Source organism: Panthera pardus, unplaced genomic scaffold, assembly GCF_024362965.1.
Source record: "Panthera pardus isolate Hobbes unplaced genomic scaffold, ASM2436296v1 HiC_scaffold_24, whole genome shotgun sequence".
NCBI lineage: Eukaryota > Metazoa > Chordata > Mammalia > Carnivora > Felidae > Panthera > Panthera pardus.
This window is the reverse complement of record NW_026526810.1, coordinates 61,041,771-61,062,535: the sequence shown is the minus strand read 5'-3', so window position 1 is coordinate 61,062,535 and position 20,765 is coordinate 61,041,771. Positions and strand designations below refer to the sequence as shown.

At 41.1% G+C, this 20,765-nt stretch overlaps 1 protein-coding gene across 4 annotated transcripts in view; it reads left to right on the top strand.

The window, feature by feature from the left end:
• FMN1 (formin 1) overlaps positions 1–20,765 on the top strand; it is a 428,550-nt gene that overhangs the window by 31,605 nt on the left and 376,180 nt on the right. For all 4 annotated transcript variants that reach the window (XM_019435304.2, XM_019435301.2, XM_019435302.2 and 1 more), the window contains one exon: positions 3,202–5,187. In XM_019435304.2, coding sequence (XP_019290849.2) covers positions 3,333–5,187 — 1,855 coding nt within the window. In that variant the 5' untranslated portion in view covers positions 3,202–3,332. The remainder of the gene's footprint in view (positions 1–3,201; positions 5,188–20,765) is intronic.

The window sequence follows — 20,765 nt, the reverse complement described above, 5'->3', positions numbered from 1 at the left end:
TTTCATTTTTTTTTGTTAAATGGTAAGGCCTAGAGAGAGAGGTACTACGAGTACCACCCCTATTTGCTTACATGATCATTGGAAACTCAGAAATTATGAACCGATAGCATGAAGAAGCCCCCTTGCACCTGGATTTGGACCCACAGAACCTGGTAGAAGAGTATTTTATCTTGGAAACAAGGTACAACTTTACAACATTGTTTTAAAGTTTAGAATTCCAAGAATGGGATGCTTTTCTTTTATAGTTGGTAGGGACTTACTTTGCTATGTATCCTGCCACAAGCCACATGACCAATGTTGCAGATCTACAACCCCAAAGTCACCCCTTTTATCTTCTACACTGTATCACCTGATCTTTAGTTGAAAGGTTCATCATAGTACAACACCATGGCTATGACTTTCACTGTTTTTGCCCTTTCCTCTGCAAAAGAAAATGTAGCAATAGAGGGAAAATGCAACAGGTCTTTAAGAAGAGATGATACGTGAGAATGAAGCGAAGAATTTAAAGATGTAACTGGGTATGTGACTCCTGTTATTGTCAAGGAAGGGAGGAAGAAAGGCTTGCTTATGTTATGGAAGCTGTCTGGTGTAATCTAACACTAGTGTCTGAGACATGGGTTCTGGTCTCAGTTTGGCAACACTGATTGAAAGATGTTAGAGCTAGGGTTTACAGACCTATAATAAAAGCATAGTAAGAAGTTAAATCACTGAATCTTAATTTCTGTAGCTACAAAATATGGAGAATTATCTTACCACCCAATCTTTTTCAGCTTTGCGTAGTCTTGTTTCCCTCCATTTAGCCCTTAAATAGCTGTGTTTCCAGTACTCTGTTCTACAACCTTTGTTTTTGTTTTGTTTGTTTTTGTTTTTGTTTTGGTCTGTCTAAAACTGTGTAGTTTTCTTGAGTAAATTTCATCCAAGCCAGTGACCTTAAGTGCATACCATACAGGTTATGACAATCTTTGTTTTTTAATTTATTTTTTATTAAGTTCTTTAAAGTTTATTTATTTTGAGACAGAGACAGCATAGTGGGGGAAGGGCAGAGATAGAGCGGGGGAGAGAGAGAGAGAATCCCAAGCAGGCTCCGCACTGTCAGCACAGAGCCTGATGCGGGGCTTGAACTCATGAAACCATGAGATCATGACCTGAGCCGAAACTGAGAGTCAGACACTCAACTGCCTGAGCCACCCAGGCACCCTGACAATCTTTTGTTTTTTAGTGGTGTGTGTAGACCATTTACATTTAATGTTAATTGTTGATACGTTTAGATTTAGGTTTACCCAGGCACCCTGACAATCTTTTTTTTTTAATGGTGTGTGTAGACCATTGACATTTAATGTTAATTGTTGATATGTTTAAATTTAGGTTTACCATTTTATTATTTACTTATGTTTGTTGCCTCTTTTTTGGTTCCTGTCTTTTGTTTCCCCTTTCTGGTTTTCTTTTGAGTTATTTGAATGTTTTTTTGTTATTCCATTTTAATATATCAATTGTATTTTTCATTATATCTCTTTTAGTGGTTGCTCTAGGGACTAAATATGCATGCCTAACTCTTCACAGTGTAGTCAGAATTAAATTACCATTATACTTTACCGCATCTCCTTAATGTTGTAGCTGTCTCGTGTATTATATGTACATATATTGCAACCCCACTGAAAATGTAATATTTTTTGTTTTCAACTGTTAAACATTGTTTAAAGAACTCAAGAGAGGAATAATACTATATTTACACAGATATTACTATTTCTGTTGCCTTTTCTTCTTTCTTGATGTTACAAGTTTCTTACTTTTTTCATTCTCTCTGAAAAGCTTCCTTTAGCAATTCTTTTAGAGCAGGTCTGCTGGCAACTAACTCTATCTTCGTCTGAGAATGTCTTTATTTCACTATCATTTTTGAGGACTATTTTAGCTGTATATAAAATTCTGGCTTAACACATCTTTTCTTTTAGCACTTTGAAATGGTGTTCCACTTTCCCTTTCTCTGAGTACTCTCAGTCCTCCTGGCACTTGTGGGTTGACCAGATGTGTGCATTTTTTTTAACCTTCATTTTTATCACTCTTTATCTGTCTTCCTCAAGGAGGTTCTGTTACAAAACTCTTTTCTCCTTTCTCTCTTCTGCCACTCAAAATGTACTTTTCTGTAGTTTTTTCTTATTTAGAACTAGTTATAAAGTATCTGAGGAAAATAATTCCCAAAGGATATCAATGATGAATAAGTGGTTACTGTGTTACCCTTTCCCAGGGGGAATGTCGTTTAGCCACGGAAGTCTTGAAGACTAGGAAATGCTTGTTTTGTTGTATTACAATGTGAAGTGTTGTAATACAGAATTCTAAGCTCCATATTTCTTGGTCTGGGGGAGAGGAGGACGTTAGCCACAAAGACATTCCTGGTATTCCTCAGATCTCCGGAGAGAACAGCTACCTTCACTGCTTATGTGACTTTTCAGCTCCATTTTTTGGTAAAGACATGGAAAGTCCATACAAGGCCAGCAGTAGCATATAGATATTTGCTTTTTGTCTGTCCTTCCATTTGGCCTTAAATGGGCAAGAAGTTGGGAAAATGACAAACAGTCTTGATTAAGACCCCTGAATTAATTAAATTTCAAACTTAAAAATTTTCGCTTTTAACTGTTTTGGCAAAGATATGTGAGTTGTATTCAGGAAAGACTCCAAATTTGTGGCCTAATACCTTTCCCTTATACTGGTTTAAGTGAAATAGATAATTAATCTCAAATGTTAACAAGTACTTTTTGGAGATAAAAAACGTTGACTCATTTTTGCAAATATTGCAAACACAAGTTCTTAAAATGTCTATGTTTTCTAAGGATCTCAAAGTCCCTTTTCTGTGGGATTTCTGGGAGGTCAATTAGCTGTGTTTAATAGAAAAACACAAACTGAAGCCTAGAGAAGTTGACAGACCTGCTCTAGGGTATATTGTGATTTCCCTTGTGGGGAAAAGGAACTTTTGTCTTAGGGCTGAAATTAGAGCGCTCTCCCAACCCTCGGCTGTAGAAAAACTCTGGTCCAGGGTGGGATGGGAGTGGGGAAGAGGTTGCAGTCAGCTTTCTGGCTGGTGTGAGTTGAGTTGGTTGAGGCCAGCCAGAGAGGAAGGGTAGGTCATGACTATGCTTTGATTGATGTTGGCTTGTGATTTATACAGTCTGTTACACAAGCTGTTTTCTTCCCCTGTTCTTCTACCAGGCAGTCTTGTTGCTGGAGATGATTGTCAGCTGCTTTCCCTGCCTAGCCACCATCACATGCCCTACCACCGGAGCCTGGGAAGCCTGACCACAGACCAGCATCTCCAAGGCATGAATAATTAGGTAGGCATAATGGAAGGCACTCACTGCACCCTCCAATTGCGTAAGCCCATTACTGAAGTCTGCTACATCAGCTTCTATCTTCCAAGGGGGGAAGTCAGAGGATTTTCATACAAGGGCACTGTAACTCTAGACAGATCCAATAAAGGGTTTCATAACTGCTACCAAGTCAGGGAGGGGTCAGACGTCATCAGCCTCAGCCTGCAGCCGAATGAACATCCAGGCGACATATTTTTCAAGCAAACTCCCACAAAAGACATTTTAACTGAGCTGTACAAACTCACAGCAGAGAGGGAGAGACTTCTGGCCAATCTGCTGAGCTCAGACCACATCCTGGGGATTACGATGGGGAGCCAGGAGGGGAAACTACCGGAGCTGTCCGTGAGCCTGGCCCCTGAGGACGACTGTTTCCAGAGTGCTGGTGACTGGTCGGGTGAGCCCCCCGTGGGCTGTCTCAATAAGAGGAGCGCCCATGGGAACAAAAAGCCCCGGAGGTTTGGTGGAAGGAGAGGAAGCTTTCAGGTGCTTCCACAGAAGAGGACCAGAAGAAAAGGGCGTGGGGGCCAGGAATCGGCTCCTCAGATGGGGAAGGACCAAATCTGTTCCAGTAACTCCCTTCCTATTTCTCGAACAAGGCGTAATCTTTGGCTTCTAGAGGAGAAAGGCAACTTGCTCCCAAGTGGGGCGTTCACGTCTACCGTACAGTGGAGAGGGAGCTGTCCCCCAGAGATCCCCAGTGTACTGGATGCCAGTGGGAGCTTCAGGAAGACTTCTGAGGGCACTGGGTTTGGAAGAGGAGGGCTGCCCCCTGACTGCAGCTCCACAGAGCCAGGAGATGATAGTGGTGCTAGAGTGCCAAAGAGGGGCCCACGCAGGCTGGCGCACCAGCAAACAGATTTGTCTGAACGTCATGAGGACCCTGAGCAACATCCAGAGGCAGAAAAGGGCCGGAGGGAGAAGTCTGGTGAGCGTACATGCGGGAAGAAGCCTATTTCCAAAGTGGTGGCCAAAGTCCAGGACCTGTCCACTCAGGTGCAAAGAGTAGTTAAAACACATCTTGAGAGTGAGGAAAGCGTTGCCATTTGCCCAGCAGCCCAAGCTGAGTTTATACCCAGAGCGGACTTGTTCACCCTCCCTGGAGCCGAGGCCGGGCCTCAGGGTTGCAGGTGGCCGGGCACGGAGCAGCACGGAGACAGGTCATTGCAGGCATCAGACAGGGAACATATCCCAGCCAGCGCCGAGGGGGCTGTGAACAAGGTCCTGCTGAAGGTGATAGAGAGTGAAAAGGTAGATGAAGCCACCGAGGGGAAAAGGCTGGGCTTCCCCCTGAGCATGCCAGCCACCCACACCCTCCCAGAAACCAGAAGCAAGAGGAAAGCTAGGATGCCTCTGAAGGGTCACAAAACCTTGTTTCTGGATCCGCCCCCCAGTGTAGGCCCTGACTGGTCACAACCCGGAGGCGATGAGAAGAGACCGTCCCCCCCAGCCCTGGCAGCCCTCAGCATGCCGCTGAATAATTCATCCTCTCAGTCCTGTGCATACACACGGATGTCACCTGTTCCCTCGCCTCCTTCTCCAAGGCTTCCCAGCCCTCGGCAGCATCACAGGGTCCTCCAGCTCCCTCCGCTGCCTGGTGAGAGGGAAGCGGCTCCCGATGACTCTCCTGGCAGAAAGAGCAGTACTTTCTCTGGGTCCTCCTCTGCTGACACCTTGGAGCCACCAACCTCTGCAAAGGTCACGGAGACCAAAGGAGCCAGCTCGACCTCCCTTGGAGCAGGCCAACCTCGCTTGGCATCTGGGGAACCTTTGGAAAAGAGCTTGGGGCCCAGAAAGACCACAGCTCGGCCCCAGTACCAGTCACCTCCAGGTAAGTCCCCGTGTGAGATACTTTGCATCTGTTCTTTGGCGGCTCACAAACTATAATCTGCTCATGCTCTTTAGAGCCTGGCTACTTAACCAGGTGTGTGAGTTCACGTTGAGGCAAGAGAAGCGGGAGTGACCTAGGAGAGTGTGGAGACGGTGTAGATGGTGCTGACTTACAGGGTCAGGGGTCTAAGTGGCTCCCAGGAGCAATACTTTGTAAACATTTTTGAAAAATACTTTATTTTGGCATATTCTAAAGCTGCCTCCATCGTTGCTTACCTCAGGACTCTCAAAGGAAACAGGGACTAGCAGAAAGAAGTAGCGACTTGTCTCTGCCTTTGATGCCTCCGCTGGGTAATTGGCCCCTTGACCTAAATTCTGCTGTTCATGCTGCTGGAGTAGCTCGGGTTTGTTGGGATTCCCTAAGCAGAAGGGGGAAAGCGCGACGTGTCTGTTGTTACAGGTTTTTCGTTTTTGTTTTTTAATAATCAGTTTTATAAGCATCATTACTTTATGACAAAGACTTTCTTTTTATACTAGAAGAGGGATGAATTCAGTCTCTCCTGTTGAAGAAACTTGGTTCTGATTTTCTTTCTTTGTTTCCTTTAACTCTTCATTTCCCAAATGGGTATGAAGTAATGTGTATTCTATTTTACTTATGGCCTATTTTACTGTTATGTTTTACTTGTGGGTCCTAAAGAGCTAATCTGGCTTATGTGTTTAATGTGATTTAAAATTTTACATGAAAATAATTTTAAGGGTTCTATAAAGCAGATTCAATAAGACCGAAAAAGACCGTGTATAAAAAGCGCCTCTCCAGTATTCCTTACATTTATTTGTCCAGGCCAACGTGGCCAGGGGCTCAGGGTTTCATATGCCGCTGTGCAGGTGACGGAGTCTTTTCGAGGGGGGGGGGTCCTCCCACAGCATGTGGTCATTGCTTTGTCCGGGGAATGGGTCGTAATACGATATATGGTCTCTTCGAGGTTAGAGAAAACCTCATGCACAATTTTTGAGATAAAAATGTCCATCTAGGAAAGAGGAATTTCAACAGCTTTCTGTTTGTCTGACTCTTGACATTTTAAAAATTTCTCTAAGTCATTGATCCAGGCGTGGTTCTTTATGAACATGGGGTAAATGCGTTTGATCTTGTGTCTGTGATATATTGATCTTATTTTGAGAAGACTCGTTGCTTTCGTGACATAACTAATATGCTTCACCAGGAAAGCCGTATAGAATTACAGATTTTATATCATGTATCATAGAACCCTAATGATGAGAATTCTCTCTCTGTACGGATGCTGGAGCCTTTGAAATTCTTGGAAAGGGAAGTCTGTGCAGTTATTAGATGAGTGACTTCTGGAGGCTTGGGTGTGAAATAGCTGCTTCGACTCTAAAGATTCTTTTCAAGAAATCACACCAAATTCTAGGATTGTGTGCGTCCCTCATCCAGAAACTGGGCATATTTAACGTTGAGCTTCAGTAAATCTTTTTTTCCTGATTAAGAATTACCCTTTTATTTTGTTGCCGACTTTCTGTATGAAAAATATTATAACAGCTCTGTTGTATCTGTGTCAAGGCAGGCACACGGTTTCTATGGTGACTGACCATAAACCCACTGAGGGGTAAGTTCAGTGGGTGGTCACACTCTCCCTTGGCCTCTCTATACAATTGCTCAGAACCATATCCTTTACTTTGGCCCCAGCCTTCCATAGCACTTTAGGAGCCAGTCCTTAGAATCATTACAATGTTCTTTTAACCTTATAAAAGAAGGAATTGGAAAGAAGGAGGATAGGAGTGGGAGAGACTGCTTCTTCCGGTATGGGTGACTTCCCTTCTGCTGGGACCTTCCTCTGAGGCCTCCAAATATTGTCTCTTGCTGTCATCCCTGGGAGGGAGTTCTTCAGATAGTGGGTCTTTGATTTATATCCTATGGTCCTGTGACCTTCTCCCTCGAATTCCCCTTTTATGTGGTCATGAGTTCTCTTCATATTCTGGGTCCTTCAGTGACTTTCGGCTGCCCGTGGGTCCATATATGGGAGAATTTTCCTGCTTCCAGCTGCCTTTCACTTTATTTCCCCTGTCACTCTTTCCCAGCAGAGGCCTCAGACAGTCCCCAGCAGCCCTGATGGTGGGTGGAGGGGGCAAGGGGGTGTAATTCATTTACTATCACTGCACCGTGGCCCTTTATCTGAGTCGAACTCCCACCTGTCTCCCATGTTAGCTATTAACCAGGTTGAGTTTATGGTCTGTGGACATTTATTTCCTGTGGAAATCACATCTAGGTATTTTATTGAAGTGATGTGATTAAGATTATTGAAAGCTCTCATTAACTGCTCAAGTAAGAGATTAAGTCTGGCAAAAGTAATCAGATCTGTTTCCAGTTGGAGGACTCTTTAGTGTTATGGGCATGTAGTAATTCTCAGAAAAGAGTGAAATCTGCTTCTCCTTCTCACAGGACTAAGAGTTAAAGCCAGTATTACCATCCACAGAGGAAATAGCATGAAGGTGTCACAAAGGCTACTGGTCCACCTCCTATTTGCTTTGCAGTTTTCTTAATTCTTCATTCCAAGGGCTATACACAGGGATTTCTTGTCTGGTGGTGATATGATCAAATAGAGAATATACTAACAATGAACGGTGGCCAGATTTGTCTTCTTATGCCCTCCCCTCAACAGACACATTGCCTTCTCCCCACTCTCCCTTTGGGATTGGTTTTATAGTATTTTATTTTGGGATGCAAACTGCTGCCGAGTGTTCCCAAGCCTTTGTGGAATGGGGTATTTTCTCAAACCTAGAGGGACTCTAGTGGTGCTAACCTACACAGTGGTATCCTTGAGGCTGGGATTCATTTCTGTTTTGATGGCTTTCTTTCTACCTTTGATCTGAAATAGACCCTTTTTAATGCCAGAAGAATCACATGGAATTTGGCTCACCACACTTAGGAAAACGCCCCGGATTTCTGTGTGCTCCTTGGCAACCTCATGATCTTTGTCCCCTGATTGAAGTCACTGAGGCGGTGGTAGAAGTAGATGCCCCAGGCGTAGTTCTGCTTGAAATTGTGAGTCACTTGATCGATTCTGGGGCCCATCAAAAGACATAGTTCATGTCAACTGATTAGGAGTTGAGAAGAACACTTGGAATAGTTGTTTTGATATCTGATGCTACTTTCAAAACTTCTGTCTCTGTAAGTGTTTTTTACAAGGAGTGGATAGAAATTCTTCCACAATAATTCTAAGGTTTGATACAGTTCCAGTAAAAACGTAAAGACACTTCATAACATTAATGGGCATATGCAACCATTTAAGATCACTGCAGAAAGCATATAGTGCACAGAAAGTTATCTGTAATTCATGTTAAGAGAGCAAATAAGATTCAGAAATTACATATATCATATCATATCCGTATAAAACAAATATAAGAATTAAACAAGAAACACATTGCTATATACTTTTAAGAAAGTAAGGGGGTGGCGTTTGAAACTATAGGTAACTTTGACCTAGCAACCCTACATTTTGGAATTTGGTTTACATAAATAGATGCACTAGTAAACATAGATGCATAAGGGTGTTTACCGTAGTATTGTTTGTGGTGGCAAAAATAGCTGAAAAAATTTGAATGTCCATCAGTAGAGAAATGGGTAAATAAATTCTAGTACATTTCTACTGTATAGTATTATGAGGCTGTTCAAAGTGTTGAACTAGATCTGTATCTATCTAGCAAGTTGCAAGGTAATGTGTAGCATGCTTGCAGTTTTTGTAAAGGCAAGTATCACCCCTCTCCACATATGAGTGAATACATGTTTGGTATGAGCTTGAATATCATGGAGACGGGTGTAGAAAAAGATTGACCAGGCTATTCACATTCTTTATCTGGGGGAAAAGCATGGTGAAGGTGGGGAATGAGGTAAAGGGGAAGGATCCAGAAGCATTGGGGAAGAGAATAAATTCTTTTCTTTTCTTTTAATTTTTTTGTTTTTTAACGTTTAGTTATTTTTGAGAGACAGAGAAAGACAGCACGAGCCAGGGAGGGCCAAAGAGAGAGGGATACACAAAATCTGAAGCAGGCTCCAGGCTCTCAGCTATCAGCACAGAGCCCAATGTGGGGCTTTAACCCACGAACCATGAGATCCTGACCCGAGCTGAAGTCAGGCACTTAGCCGACTGAATCACCCAGGTGCCCATGTAACTTTTCTTTGTATATTTTTACATTACATCACTGGTTACAGTAGATGTATCACTTTTATGGCTTGTAAAGAGTGATTGAAATACTTTTAAAATGGTTGTCTTTTATTTATTGAAGTATGGTGGACATATATGTTATATTAGTTTCAGGTGTACAACATAGTGATTAGAAATTCTAGACATTATGCAATACTCAGCAGTGTAAGCACAGTTACCGTCTGCTGCCATACAACATTATTATAATATTATTGACTATATTCCTTATGCTGTACTTTTTATCCTCATGACTTACATATTTTATAACTTTAAGTTTGTGCCTCTTAATCCCCTTCCCCTATTTCATCATATACCTTCTCCTTTTACACAGTGATTTAACTACCTTCTAAAGAGATGGCTCAGTCGGTTAAGCATCTGTCTGTGGCTCAGATCATCTCACGGTTCATGAGTTCGAGCCCTGCATTGGGCTCTCTGCTGTAATCACAGAGCTGGCTTCAGATCCTCTGAAGCCCCTCTCTGCCCCTCTCTGTCTCTCTGCCCCTCCCTCTCTCTCTGCTCCTCCCCTGCTAATGCTCTCTCTCTCTTTCTCTCAAAAATAAATACTAAAAAAATTTTAACTACTTTTTAAAGAGAGAACAAATGCACCTAGCATGATTACATATGTGTGTAGTAGGATTATAACTAAAGTACCCTTTCCCGTATTTTCCCCATATCCTTTAATAGGGCGAGAAGCTCAGCACTGAGATTACTTTGCTACTCAGGGAAATGCAGTTTGCTAGTGAGCTGGGAAAGCTGTGCCCACAGAGGACTAGTCTGGCAGGGAGGATTAGGACGGGATGGAGCATTATCCAGAAACCAAGAGAAGAAGGAACTTTATAAAGGCTCCTGCTAGAAAAGGTCCTGATAGGGAATAGATACCCCCGGGCCTGAGGTTGCGAGCAAGGGAAGCAGTGGTCACTGGAACCCAAAGAGGGGAGCTTCACAGAGGGGATCACATGGCAGCAGCAGTGGCCTCTGGTAGAGGCACCTTGCAGAGAGGAAGTTGTGGAAATGAATATCCTGGCCATTCTCTCCTTTGATCTTCTGCATGGACACCTCTAACTGAATCAGCCAGAAGGCAGAGTGTAAGGGAGCCGATGGATGTGGTCTGCAAGGTCAGCCTTCCAGGGCTAGGAGCAGGTGGAGAAGGGCGGAGAGTGGATCTGGAGGGGCAAAAGGAAGACAAGATGATGCAGATAGGTGAAGACCAAGAAATGCAGGAAGACAGAATGGTATTTTAAATGAGCAACACGGTAATGAAGGCTGTATGGTGGATGTTTTGGTACAAAGCAGCGGTTATCTTGGTAATAAATGATAATTGCACCTTTCATTTCTTTGTCATATGACCTTCATACCTCTAAATTTAAGTACGTTGACTGTTTTATTGTGAAAAATTCAAAAATAGAGGAAGTAAAAGAATTAGAAGATCTTGTGATACAGGTTTCAGTCCATGGATTTAGAAAAACTTATCTGTTTTTTAAAAACGAAGCTCTCATACTTAACAATGATTGATATCACATTGTGTTTGCTTGCTTTTTGTGAAAAGCACAAAAAGAATTTAAAAATATCTGTCTTAATTATTGCAAATTAAGAATAGCTCATTAGCATATGAAATATGAAGTAGATTTTCTACCAATGAACAATTTGTATTTTGAAGTGAATTTCCATGTAAAATAAATGATGGGTGTTTCTCTCATTCAAATCCTGTTTTTCAAAAGACAGGATGTTTCAGAAGCCAGGACCAGGACCAAGATTTAATGTTTTAAAATCCTGAGCCAGCTCTATGTATGTGAATTTTTCCCAGATTAATATCCAATTGTGTTTTGAGGATAGCACCTTCTATTGAATTGTTTTTCACCTGTTTCTTTTCTATTCATGGATTTGGAGCACAAGATTTAAGGCCAGGGTGGCAGTCTGCAGTCCCCAGCCACACACATCCATCTAATGTAATTCTAAAGACACGTAGAAATGACAGAATTAGTTCTGTGATTAGAAGTAAGAGCCATGAAAAATCTAAAAGAGAAAACCATTTTTTAGAATAGATACTTTTTTTTTTGTCACATAATTCAACCATTCAGCTTCATAGCATTATTGGTTAGGACATTAAAAAAACAACAACAAGCTTTTAAGGTGGTAATTGTATCAAAAGCGTTTTATCAAATTGATAAAGCAAAGTACTGAATTTCAAAGGTGTCTGTTTTGTTTTATTCCTCATGGACTCTTCTGGGAGAGATTCCTTTCTGAAAACAGTAGACACCTCCTGGGCCTACTTTCTTCCTCTTGGTAGCTCCATCAGGTAAATGATTGCTACTGCCTACTTTACTTTATCTTCTTTCTGATCACTTACAAGAACAGTGACTCCCATTAGATAGTTCTTAAATACTGATGCAACCATATTACTTAGTAAATTTTTGTGGCCTCTGGGCTGTGATATTAGGCCATACCATCCTCCTAGAGTTTCTCTGTGTGCCCTGGTAGCTCAGCCTCCTGCTGTGGCATGTTCTGGAGTTTCTTCACTCTTAACAGGAGGCTCTTCAAGCTTTTCCCACAGTCATGGATTGTTCCAGTATGTGGACCCAGATGCTTTCTATATGCCCCAGAGCCTTACAGGAAAGAACTGGAAAGTAGGTTAGAATTGGGATTCACACATGTATAGGATATAGAGGGACTGTGGGGTCCTTAAAGGATATTGAGCAATAGAGAAGAACAACAGACAGTGGAAGGAGAAGAAGCATCATGAGAGAATAAGTCTGGGCCCAAACTGTGTGCATAGACGTTTCCTCCTCTTCCTACAAACGCCCCCATACACCAGGGGGAAGGGGCTCTGGCATGAAGGGGAGGAGTAACTTTGTCATGAGAAGCCCAGCGGTCTTGCAGTGAGTGTGGAGGAGCTGTTCAAGAGAGGCAGGAACTTTCCTGCTGAGCCAGCTTCAATAGTCTGGAAGAGGTTGTTAGAAACCCAAGGGCAGAGAGTGACAGAGCCACAGAGCAGAGGGTGGCAGGAGCGGCCAGGCCCTTGAGCACGGAGACCTTGTGAGACCAGCGGAGGCCATAGCTGATGAGGAAGAGCCTGAGGAAAGACTGGATTTCACACTAAGCAAGTGAGTGGGGGCTTTTGACATTGAGGTTCAGATTTTCGTGACTCACGTGACATAGTTTTATCCACGATGAGGCAGTAAGTTGGATCATCTGGGTTTCATGTATGTTCCCTAAAATGTTATGATACATGTTTTTTGCTTGTTTGTTTTAAATCCAAGTTAAAGTTTTGAGGTTGAATTTTGCACTTGGAGGGAGAACCCAAAAATAATCCTGTGGTTGATTAAAGCTGTTGTTTTCCAAGTTAGCCCAGAGGAATTGCGGAGAGAGTAAATAACATGTACAGCTTGAGCATGAGCATAGTCTCTCCAGGATTCAGACATAGGTCTAGGCATGCCTGGGTAATTAGATGGTTAGAGCTGTCAAGAGGCTTTAGCTTGAGTGCTCAGAGGACGGTCACAGGGCAGGGCTCATCCTAAGGAAAGCAAGATTTGAGGCACACGAGCACGATACCCGCCTCAGGGGGTGGGGCAACACCAAAAATAGCATAACGTAAGTCCTGTAGATTCTCCGCTGACCCAGCCCCCTGGACTCATGCCTGGGTTGTAGGGAGAGAGGGAACTACAAGAAAAAAGCACTGTGAAAATTGAAAGGGAAAGTTTACTAAAATTACCTTAAGATGTTAAAGGCAGGCTCTACACAAAAGAGTGTAACAAACTTGTGGATGAAGGGTCCCTACTCCAGGTGCTGTTGGAGCATGCACAGCATGACAGGGAACAACAACAACAACAACAAAAAGGCCTCCTCAAGGACAGGAAAGGTGTCACATTCATCATTATTTACCTGGAATCAGGTTCAATAACTGACACATGGAATGGATTCAATGAATGTTTTTGTTGAAAGAAAAAGGAAGAGTGAGTTAGAGCTGGTGAATGATGAGAAAACAAGATTTGCAAACTGGTAACAGGGACAAATTTGTCCCATTTGTCTTATGCTAAACAGAATGGAAATGGTTTCATACCATATTAGGTGATTACTATCATAGTATTTTGGTAGATGATGCTTTATTTTTAAAGCAACATTAAAACTATTAATCTCTGCATAGATTTAGGAATCAGAACATACCCAGAGGATGGGAATGAAATTAAATTTGTGAAACACTTCACAAAGCCAAGTGTTTTTGTGAACAAAAAACCTCTTAATTGGAATAACTTTACAACATGATTGATTTTACTGGAACAGACCTTTTTTAAATATTAAAATGAGACTTACTTTACTCCCGAAGCCAGTTACTGAAGGATAGTCAAGTGATTCAATTTGAAATGGAAACCAGAGATGGCTTACGGTTTCATGTATTTTGCTGGTCACAGATTAACCATGTTGTGTTATGTGTGAACAAAGACCAGCACATTTTCACCAAGGTACACTTTACCACCCAACATGCTGGTGAAATAGAAGGCTGGGCATGTTCTCATAACTCTTCTGAGCTGTGATTCATAGGGTCCCTAAATGGCCCACTTGCCGGGTGCTTGACACCCACCATTGAAGTTTGCCTTCTGTGCGAAAGAAAGCAATGTTGCTAGAATGGTTGTGTGTTATGCCAATATAATTTGAGGCTGCGTGATTGATTTCCAAAAGCTACACACAAAACTAAGTCATATCAGTTTGCCCATAAGGCTCCTGTTATTACCTAGAAGAGCAGAATCCTTAAAGAATGGGTTATGGGGCAGAGTTCTAAGAGTGGAAGCAGAAGTCAAGACCCAGAAAGGAATGGGCAGACATGGCATGAGAAGTTGAGGCCCCCAAACCAGGACAGCAGTATGGTAATATCAGGGACCTCAGTTACATCTGAAAATTCCTTTGCCTTTGTCATACAACTTAACTGAATCGTGGACGTGCCATGCCATCATCTTCACCAGGTTCTGCCCTGCTCACTCAAGGAGAGGGGATCATTGCAGGCATGTCCCCCAGGGAACAAGAATCTAGGAGACTATTTTGGAACTCTGCCTACCACAGTATCCTTCCATTATCTAGAATTTTCTTTTCCTTTTCTGGTCTTGTCTTTTGCTTCTGCTGTCAGAACCCTGTGCCTACAACTTTCCCTAATGTAACACAATCTGTATACACAATGGGCTTTTGATTTCCATTTCTGGATCATATATCGTCCTACACTGGTTAAGAGGGTGTGTGCCAAAGTTGAACATTTTATTGTCAAACCCTAGTTCTGCTACCTACTAGAAGATTGACAACGGCCTCAGTTTCCTCATCAAAAGGGGAGTGATGGTAGTATCCACAGAGTAGATAGTATAATAACTACTTGTGGCATGTTGTAAGGGTTGAGTGATATGCTATGCTTAAAGGGCTTGGCACAATGTCTAGCACATAATTCTCCAAAAATGTTCAGATATTATTAGTGTATCCTGTCTCAATGTTTGTATTCATATATGATTTCTCTACATGGGATACCCTAATAAATTGGTAGGCACCCTTCAAAATCCATCTTAACCTTGCGTGTGCAAAATGTCAACATCTGTGTAATGTCGGGAAGCTGAGGTATATAAGGAACTCTATTTGTAACTTCTGTAAATCTAAAATTGTTTCAAAATAAATAGGTTTTTTTTAAAGTCCTAAGTGTTGTCTCCATTATAAAGCCTTTTGATTCCCCTCATTGTGGAGTGAACACTTTCATTCTACTCTCAGGAAGCTTTACATATGGTGTTTATCACATTGCATCATGATTGTTTGTTTACATGTCTGTCTAGAATATAAAGTGCATGGATGCAGGGACTAACTTTATTCATCTTTCTGTCTCTAATATATAGAGACATGTCTGATATAGCTTACCAGCATATGTTATGTAAATGCTGGCTCAATAACTAATTGTTGAATGAATTTTTTTTTTTTTAATTTTTTTATTTTTTTTTATTTTATTTATTTTTTTTTTGAATGAATTTTTATCTTTCATGCACAAGAGATTTATCAATAGCCAAATGATATGTGATTATAGGAACCAGTGGGAGGGTCAGGGTGGTACAGAACAGCAGTTTTCAAAGTGTGGTCCCTGGACAAGCAGCATTATTAGCCATACGTGGAGACTTGTTAAAATGCTGTTTCTCAGGCCCCATCCCCCAGATCTATTGAATCAGAAATTCTGGGGGTAGGGGACAAGGTGTCTATGCTTAACCACTTTCATGGAAACTAAGATTGAAAACATAAACAATTATACTAATGTATAGCTATGTTACATGAATTTAGAATCTTTTAAGTACAAATATTTTATTAGAGCAAAATGACATAGATGAATTATCCTCAAGAAATAATTGAATTTAGGGGCTCCTGGGTGGCTCAGTCGGTTGAACATCTGACTTTGGCTCAGCTCATGATCTCATGGTCTGTGGGTTCAAGCCCCGCATCAGGCTCTGTGCTGACAGCTCAGAGCCTGGAGCCTGCTTCAGGTTCTGTGTCTCCCTCTCTTCTCCTCCCCCACTTGTGTTCTATCAAAAATAAATAAACATTAAAAATTTTTTTAAAGAAATAATTGAATATCCACTTAGCCATATTTGTGATGATTTTGAATATTACAGAACTTACCAGATATAAGGATCTATGCACCTGTAAACATGTACAAGTTTTAAAATTTTGTTAGCCTTCTGCCAACCAATTATTGTGCATTGCTTTAATACAGGAAAGTAGAGGCTATTCTTGAATATTTTCCTGTTTAACATTTGTTGCTGTGATCACTTTTTTTTTTTTTTTTTTACTGTTAATCATATTAACCATCCTGGCATCAACACAGATGTCTTCAAATATCTGCCAAGGCCTGCCAAGTGCCAGCTGCTGCCATGTGGTCCAAGGTGCTACTTCTCCAAATCGTAGTTAAGTGTCCATTAGGCTTTCAGTACGTCGCTTTTATAATCAGTTCCATGTTATCAGCAAATACTGGTGGAGTCATAGGATTTTGACTAAGTAATTAAAATATTACAATCACACATCTGCAGCTTTATTCTAAAAAGCAGTGCTACTATTTTGTTATCCTCTTTCCAATTCTTTAAGAACAAGTGTCTTGGAAAATCATATGCTAATATGTGACTAATCTCACCAAAAGCCTGAGTCAAGAAAGCATTTGCCTCTTTGCCACAGAAGTTGTTATTTGTTAGCCTCTGTGTTATTGGAGAAAAATCACTTCCTATGTCCTTTGGGTAGTATTTTACTTTCAGAGATATGGAGGCTGCCCTTTTAGAACTCACCTGCATTTTGAAACTTCAGTTTTCTTCCTTTTCATGTGAAACAGACCATTCTTTTTTTTAAATTTTTATTTAATTTATTTTTTTAATTTACATCCAAGTTTGTTAGCATGTAGTACAACAATGATTTCAGGAGTAGATTCCTTAATGCCCCTTACCCACTTAGCCCATCCCCCCTCCCACACCCCTCCAATAACCCTCTGTTTGTTCTCCATACTTAAGAGTCTGTTATGTTTTTGTCTCCCACCCTGCTTTTATATTATTTTTACTTCCCTTCCCTTATGTTCATCTATTTTGTATCTTAAAGTCCTCATATGAGTGAAGTCATATGATATTTGTCTTTCTCTGACTAATTTCGCTTAGCATACTACTATCTAGGTCTATCCACGTAGTTGCAAATGGCAAGATTTCATTCTTTTTGATTGCCAAGTAATACTCCATTGTGTATATTCAGCACATCTTCTATATCCATTATTCATCAGTCGATGGACATTTGGGCTCGCTCCATAGTTTGGTTATTGTTGATAATGCTGCTATAAACATTGGAGTGCATGTACCTTTTTGAATCTATATTTTTGTATCCTTTGGATAAATATCTAGTAGTGTAATTGCTGGGTCATAGGGTAGTTCTATTTTTAATTTTTTGAGGAACCTCCATACTGTTTTCCAGAATGGCTGCACCAGCTTGCATTCCTACCAACAATGCAAAAGAGATCCTCTTTCTCTGCATCCTTGCGAACATCTGTTGTTGCCTGAGTTGTTAATGTTAGCCATTCTGAGGGGTGTAAGGTGGTATCTCATTGTGGTTTTGATTTGTATTTTCCTTGAGCATTTTTTCATGTGTTGGTTGGCCATCTGGATGTCCTCTTTGGAAAAGTGTCTATTCATGTCTTTGCCCATTTCTTCACTGGATTATTTGTGTTTTGGGTGTTGAGTTTGATCAGTTCTTTATAGATTTTGGATACTAATCCTTTATCTGATATGTCATTTGCAAATACCTTCTCCCATTCTGTCTGTTGCCTTTTAGTTTTGCAGATTGTTTCCTTCACTGTGCAAAAGCTTTTTATTTTGATGGGGTCCCAATAGTTCATTTTTGCTTTTGTTTTCCTTGCCTCTGGAGACCTGTTGAGTAAGAAGTTGCTGCAGCCAAGGTCAGAGAAGTTTTTGCCTGCTTTCTCCTCTAGGATTTTGATGAATCTTACATTAAGTTCTTTCATCTTACATTTAGGTCTTTCATCCATTTTGAGTTAATTTTTGTGTATGGTGAAGAAAGTGGTCCAGGTTCATTCTTCTGCATGTCACTGTCCAGTGAAAACAGACCATTCTTTACACAACTGTTCAGTTGAGCTGAATTGGGGAAGAAGTCCCTGTCTTGAAATCAGGAAACCCAAGTTCATACCCCATTTCTGTCAATTCCTGGCTACAGGTCTCAGAGTAAGAAACCACTTCTCCAACTCTCACACTTAACAGCAGGTTATTAATAACACTCTTTCAGTGATTACAAATGGCAGCCTCAAAAAGAATAATGACTTGTGAGTTATCCTTACTGAGCCCAATAGTCTCTATGCCAAAGAAGCCTAAAAGTAGGTGGACATTGTCTGCAGACTACATTCTGAGAAGATGCATTTATATTCTTATTCCCCAAGGGTACTATTTACTGTCACTTTTTCCAGATGGGGGGAATTGTGAAGGGTCACAACTTTGCCAACTTTGTATTTCACGGCAAATAGTTTTGGCAATAGTGAGAACATGATCAGTTGAAAACAGGGGTAAGAATCAAAAAGGTCTGTAATGGTGTTGGTGACAGCAGTAACAAGGGATAAATTCCAGATCACTGTGGACTCAAAGCTAGATGAATCTGATTGGGTTTTCAGTTGAGGGGAAAAACAAAGCAAAACAAAACAGAGTCAAGGATCATTCGATGTTTCCTGTCCCAGGTGACTAGGAAGAAAACCACTTTATTAAAACATGCTAGGTCTGCAGCTGGGCAAATAGTTAATCAGTGTACTTGTCTTGAAATGTAGAAGGGTATCATGGGCATGTCACAAGACTCATCACTGCCCACTGTCCTCTTTCCTTTCAATATCTTGTTGGCATTCTTTTTTTTTAATTATTTATTTTTAGAGAGAAAGAATATCCCCAGCAAGCTCTGCTTTGTCAGTGCAGAGCCCAACGTGGGGCTCGAGCCCACGAACTGTGAGATCATTACCTGTCCTGAAACCAAGAGTCAGACGCTTAACTAACTGAGCCACCCAGGTGCCCCTCTTGTTGGTGTTCTTAATCAACTTCACAGAAAAACTTGAGTGGAAAGAGGTGTTAGATGACAGAATCAAAGCTTGTTAAATTCTTCCTAGGCTAAATTCTTCCTAGGCTAAATGTAATAAGATTAAAGTCAAGAGGATACTAGAAACATCCTGCATTTAGTTTAAAATATCCACCTTACAAGCAAAGGACATAAGAGATTTCTGTTTCAGCTTTAGTTGACAACGTAATGATTCTGAGCCAGTTGGGTCCTGTGGCTGATTCAAAGAAAAAGCTAGGCTATTTTAGTAATAGATATTCATATCAAGGGAGAAAATGTGCTACTGTACTACATATAGTCTGACATATCTGAGGTTTTGGGTATAGTTATTGCTATGTATTTGAGGAGGGTTGTTGACAAATTGGATTATATGTAGGGAGCAGGAAGGAGACCTATCTGGAAATTATATCATAGGAAAGAGAGTCCGAAAGAATAGTGAATCAAGGGTGCCTGGGTGACGCAGTTGGTTAAGTGTCTGACTTCAGCTCAGGTCACGATATCATGGTTTATGGGTTCGAGCCCCCTGTCAGGCTCTGTACTGACAGCTCAGAGTTTGGAGGCTGCTTCGGATTCTGTCTCCCTCTCCCTCTCTCTGCCCCTTACCTGCTTGTATTCTCTCTCTCTCTCTTTCTCTCTCTCTCTCAAAAATAAATAAACTTAAAAAAAAAAAACAGGGAGCCAATAAAATTAGAAAGAGGATACATGGCAGAGGCTGGGTGGTGGATACTGTGTGTGCCACCCAGATCCTCCTATCTGGATCAAGACCCCAGTTTCCTTAGCTGCTGGGAGTGTTTGTTGCTGGCTGACAGCTAACAGGTGATTTCTGCCCAACGGGGCTGCCTTGCCTGAGCTTCCAGCCATTCCTCAGGGACAGCCCCACCCAGTGCCTAGTGTGGGTGTGAGAGTACAAAAGCCCGGTTCTGTTGCCTTGTGCAGGACAACTGTGAAGGGCCATCCCAGCTTTAGGATTTAGTGATCAGCTGAGGCCTCTGTTGCGGCCGCATCTCCTTCCTGGTCCCGCTTCCCTTGCTGTCTCATCAGAATTGTTCTAGAAATCTCTCCCCACTAAGTCTTCTCCATGGGATTCTCTGCTCGGTCTGTCTTCCAGGGAATCCTACCTGCAACAGCTGACATTACAAAGACTGGGAAAGGATACATTATTCAGTACATGATGTTGGGACAATCGATTATTCATGTGGGAAGAAAAAAATAAAGTTGGAACTATCTCATGTACAAAATGTATTTCACGTGGATTTAGAATTGAAATATGAAAAGCAAAACTTCACCGTTTTTAGTAGAAAATATGTAAGGATTAGGAGAGGGTTTCTTAAAAGCACAACCTATGAAGAAGATTTGTGAATTTGTCTATATTAAAATAATATAAAATTTAAATTAAGTTAAAATCACTTGACTATGACAAATGATATCATTTTTAAAAATAATAGGAAAAGCTAGGAGAAGACGTTTGCAGCACTTACGACTAACAGATTTAGCATCGAAAATAGATAAAGAATTCATATAAATTAATAAATGGAAGGGAAACTGCCCAGGAGAAAAAAAAATAGGCGGAGAAGATAGTCAATTTGCTTAAGAGAAAGTCTGAATGATGAATGTGTATACAAAAGTATATTAAGCCTCATAAGCAATTAGGAAAATGACAATGAAAATAAGATCCTAGTTCATACACATCAAATTGGGGAAATTATTTTAAATTTGTTTTATAACACCTTCTCTTTTTAAAATTCATTTCCTCTTCCTTCCTTTCTCTGCTTCTGTGCCT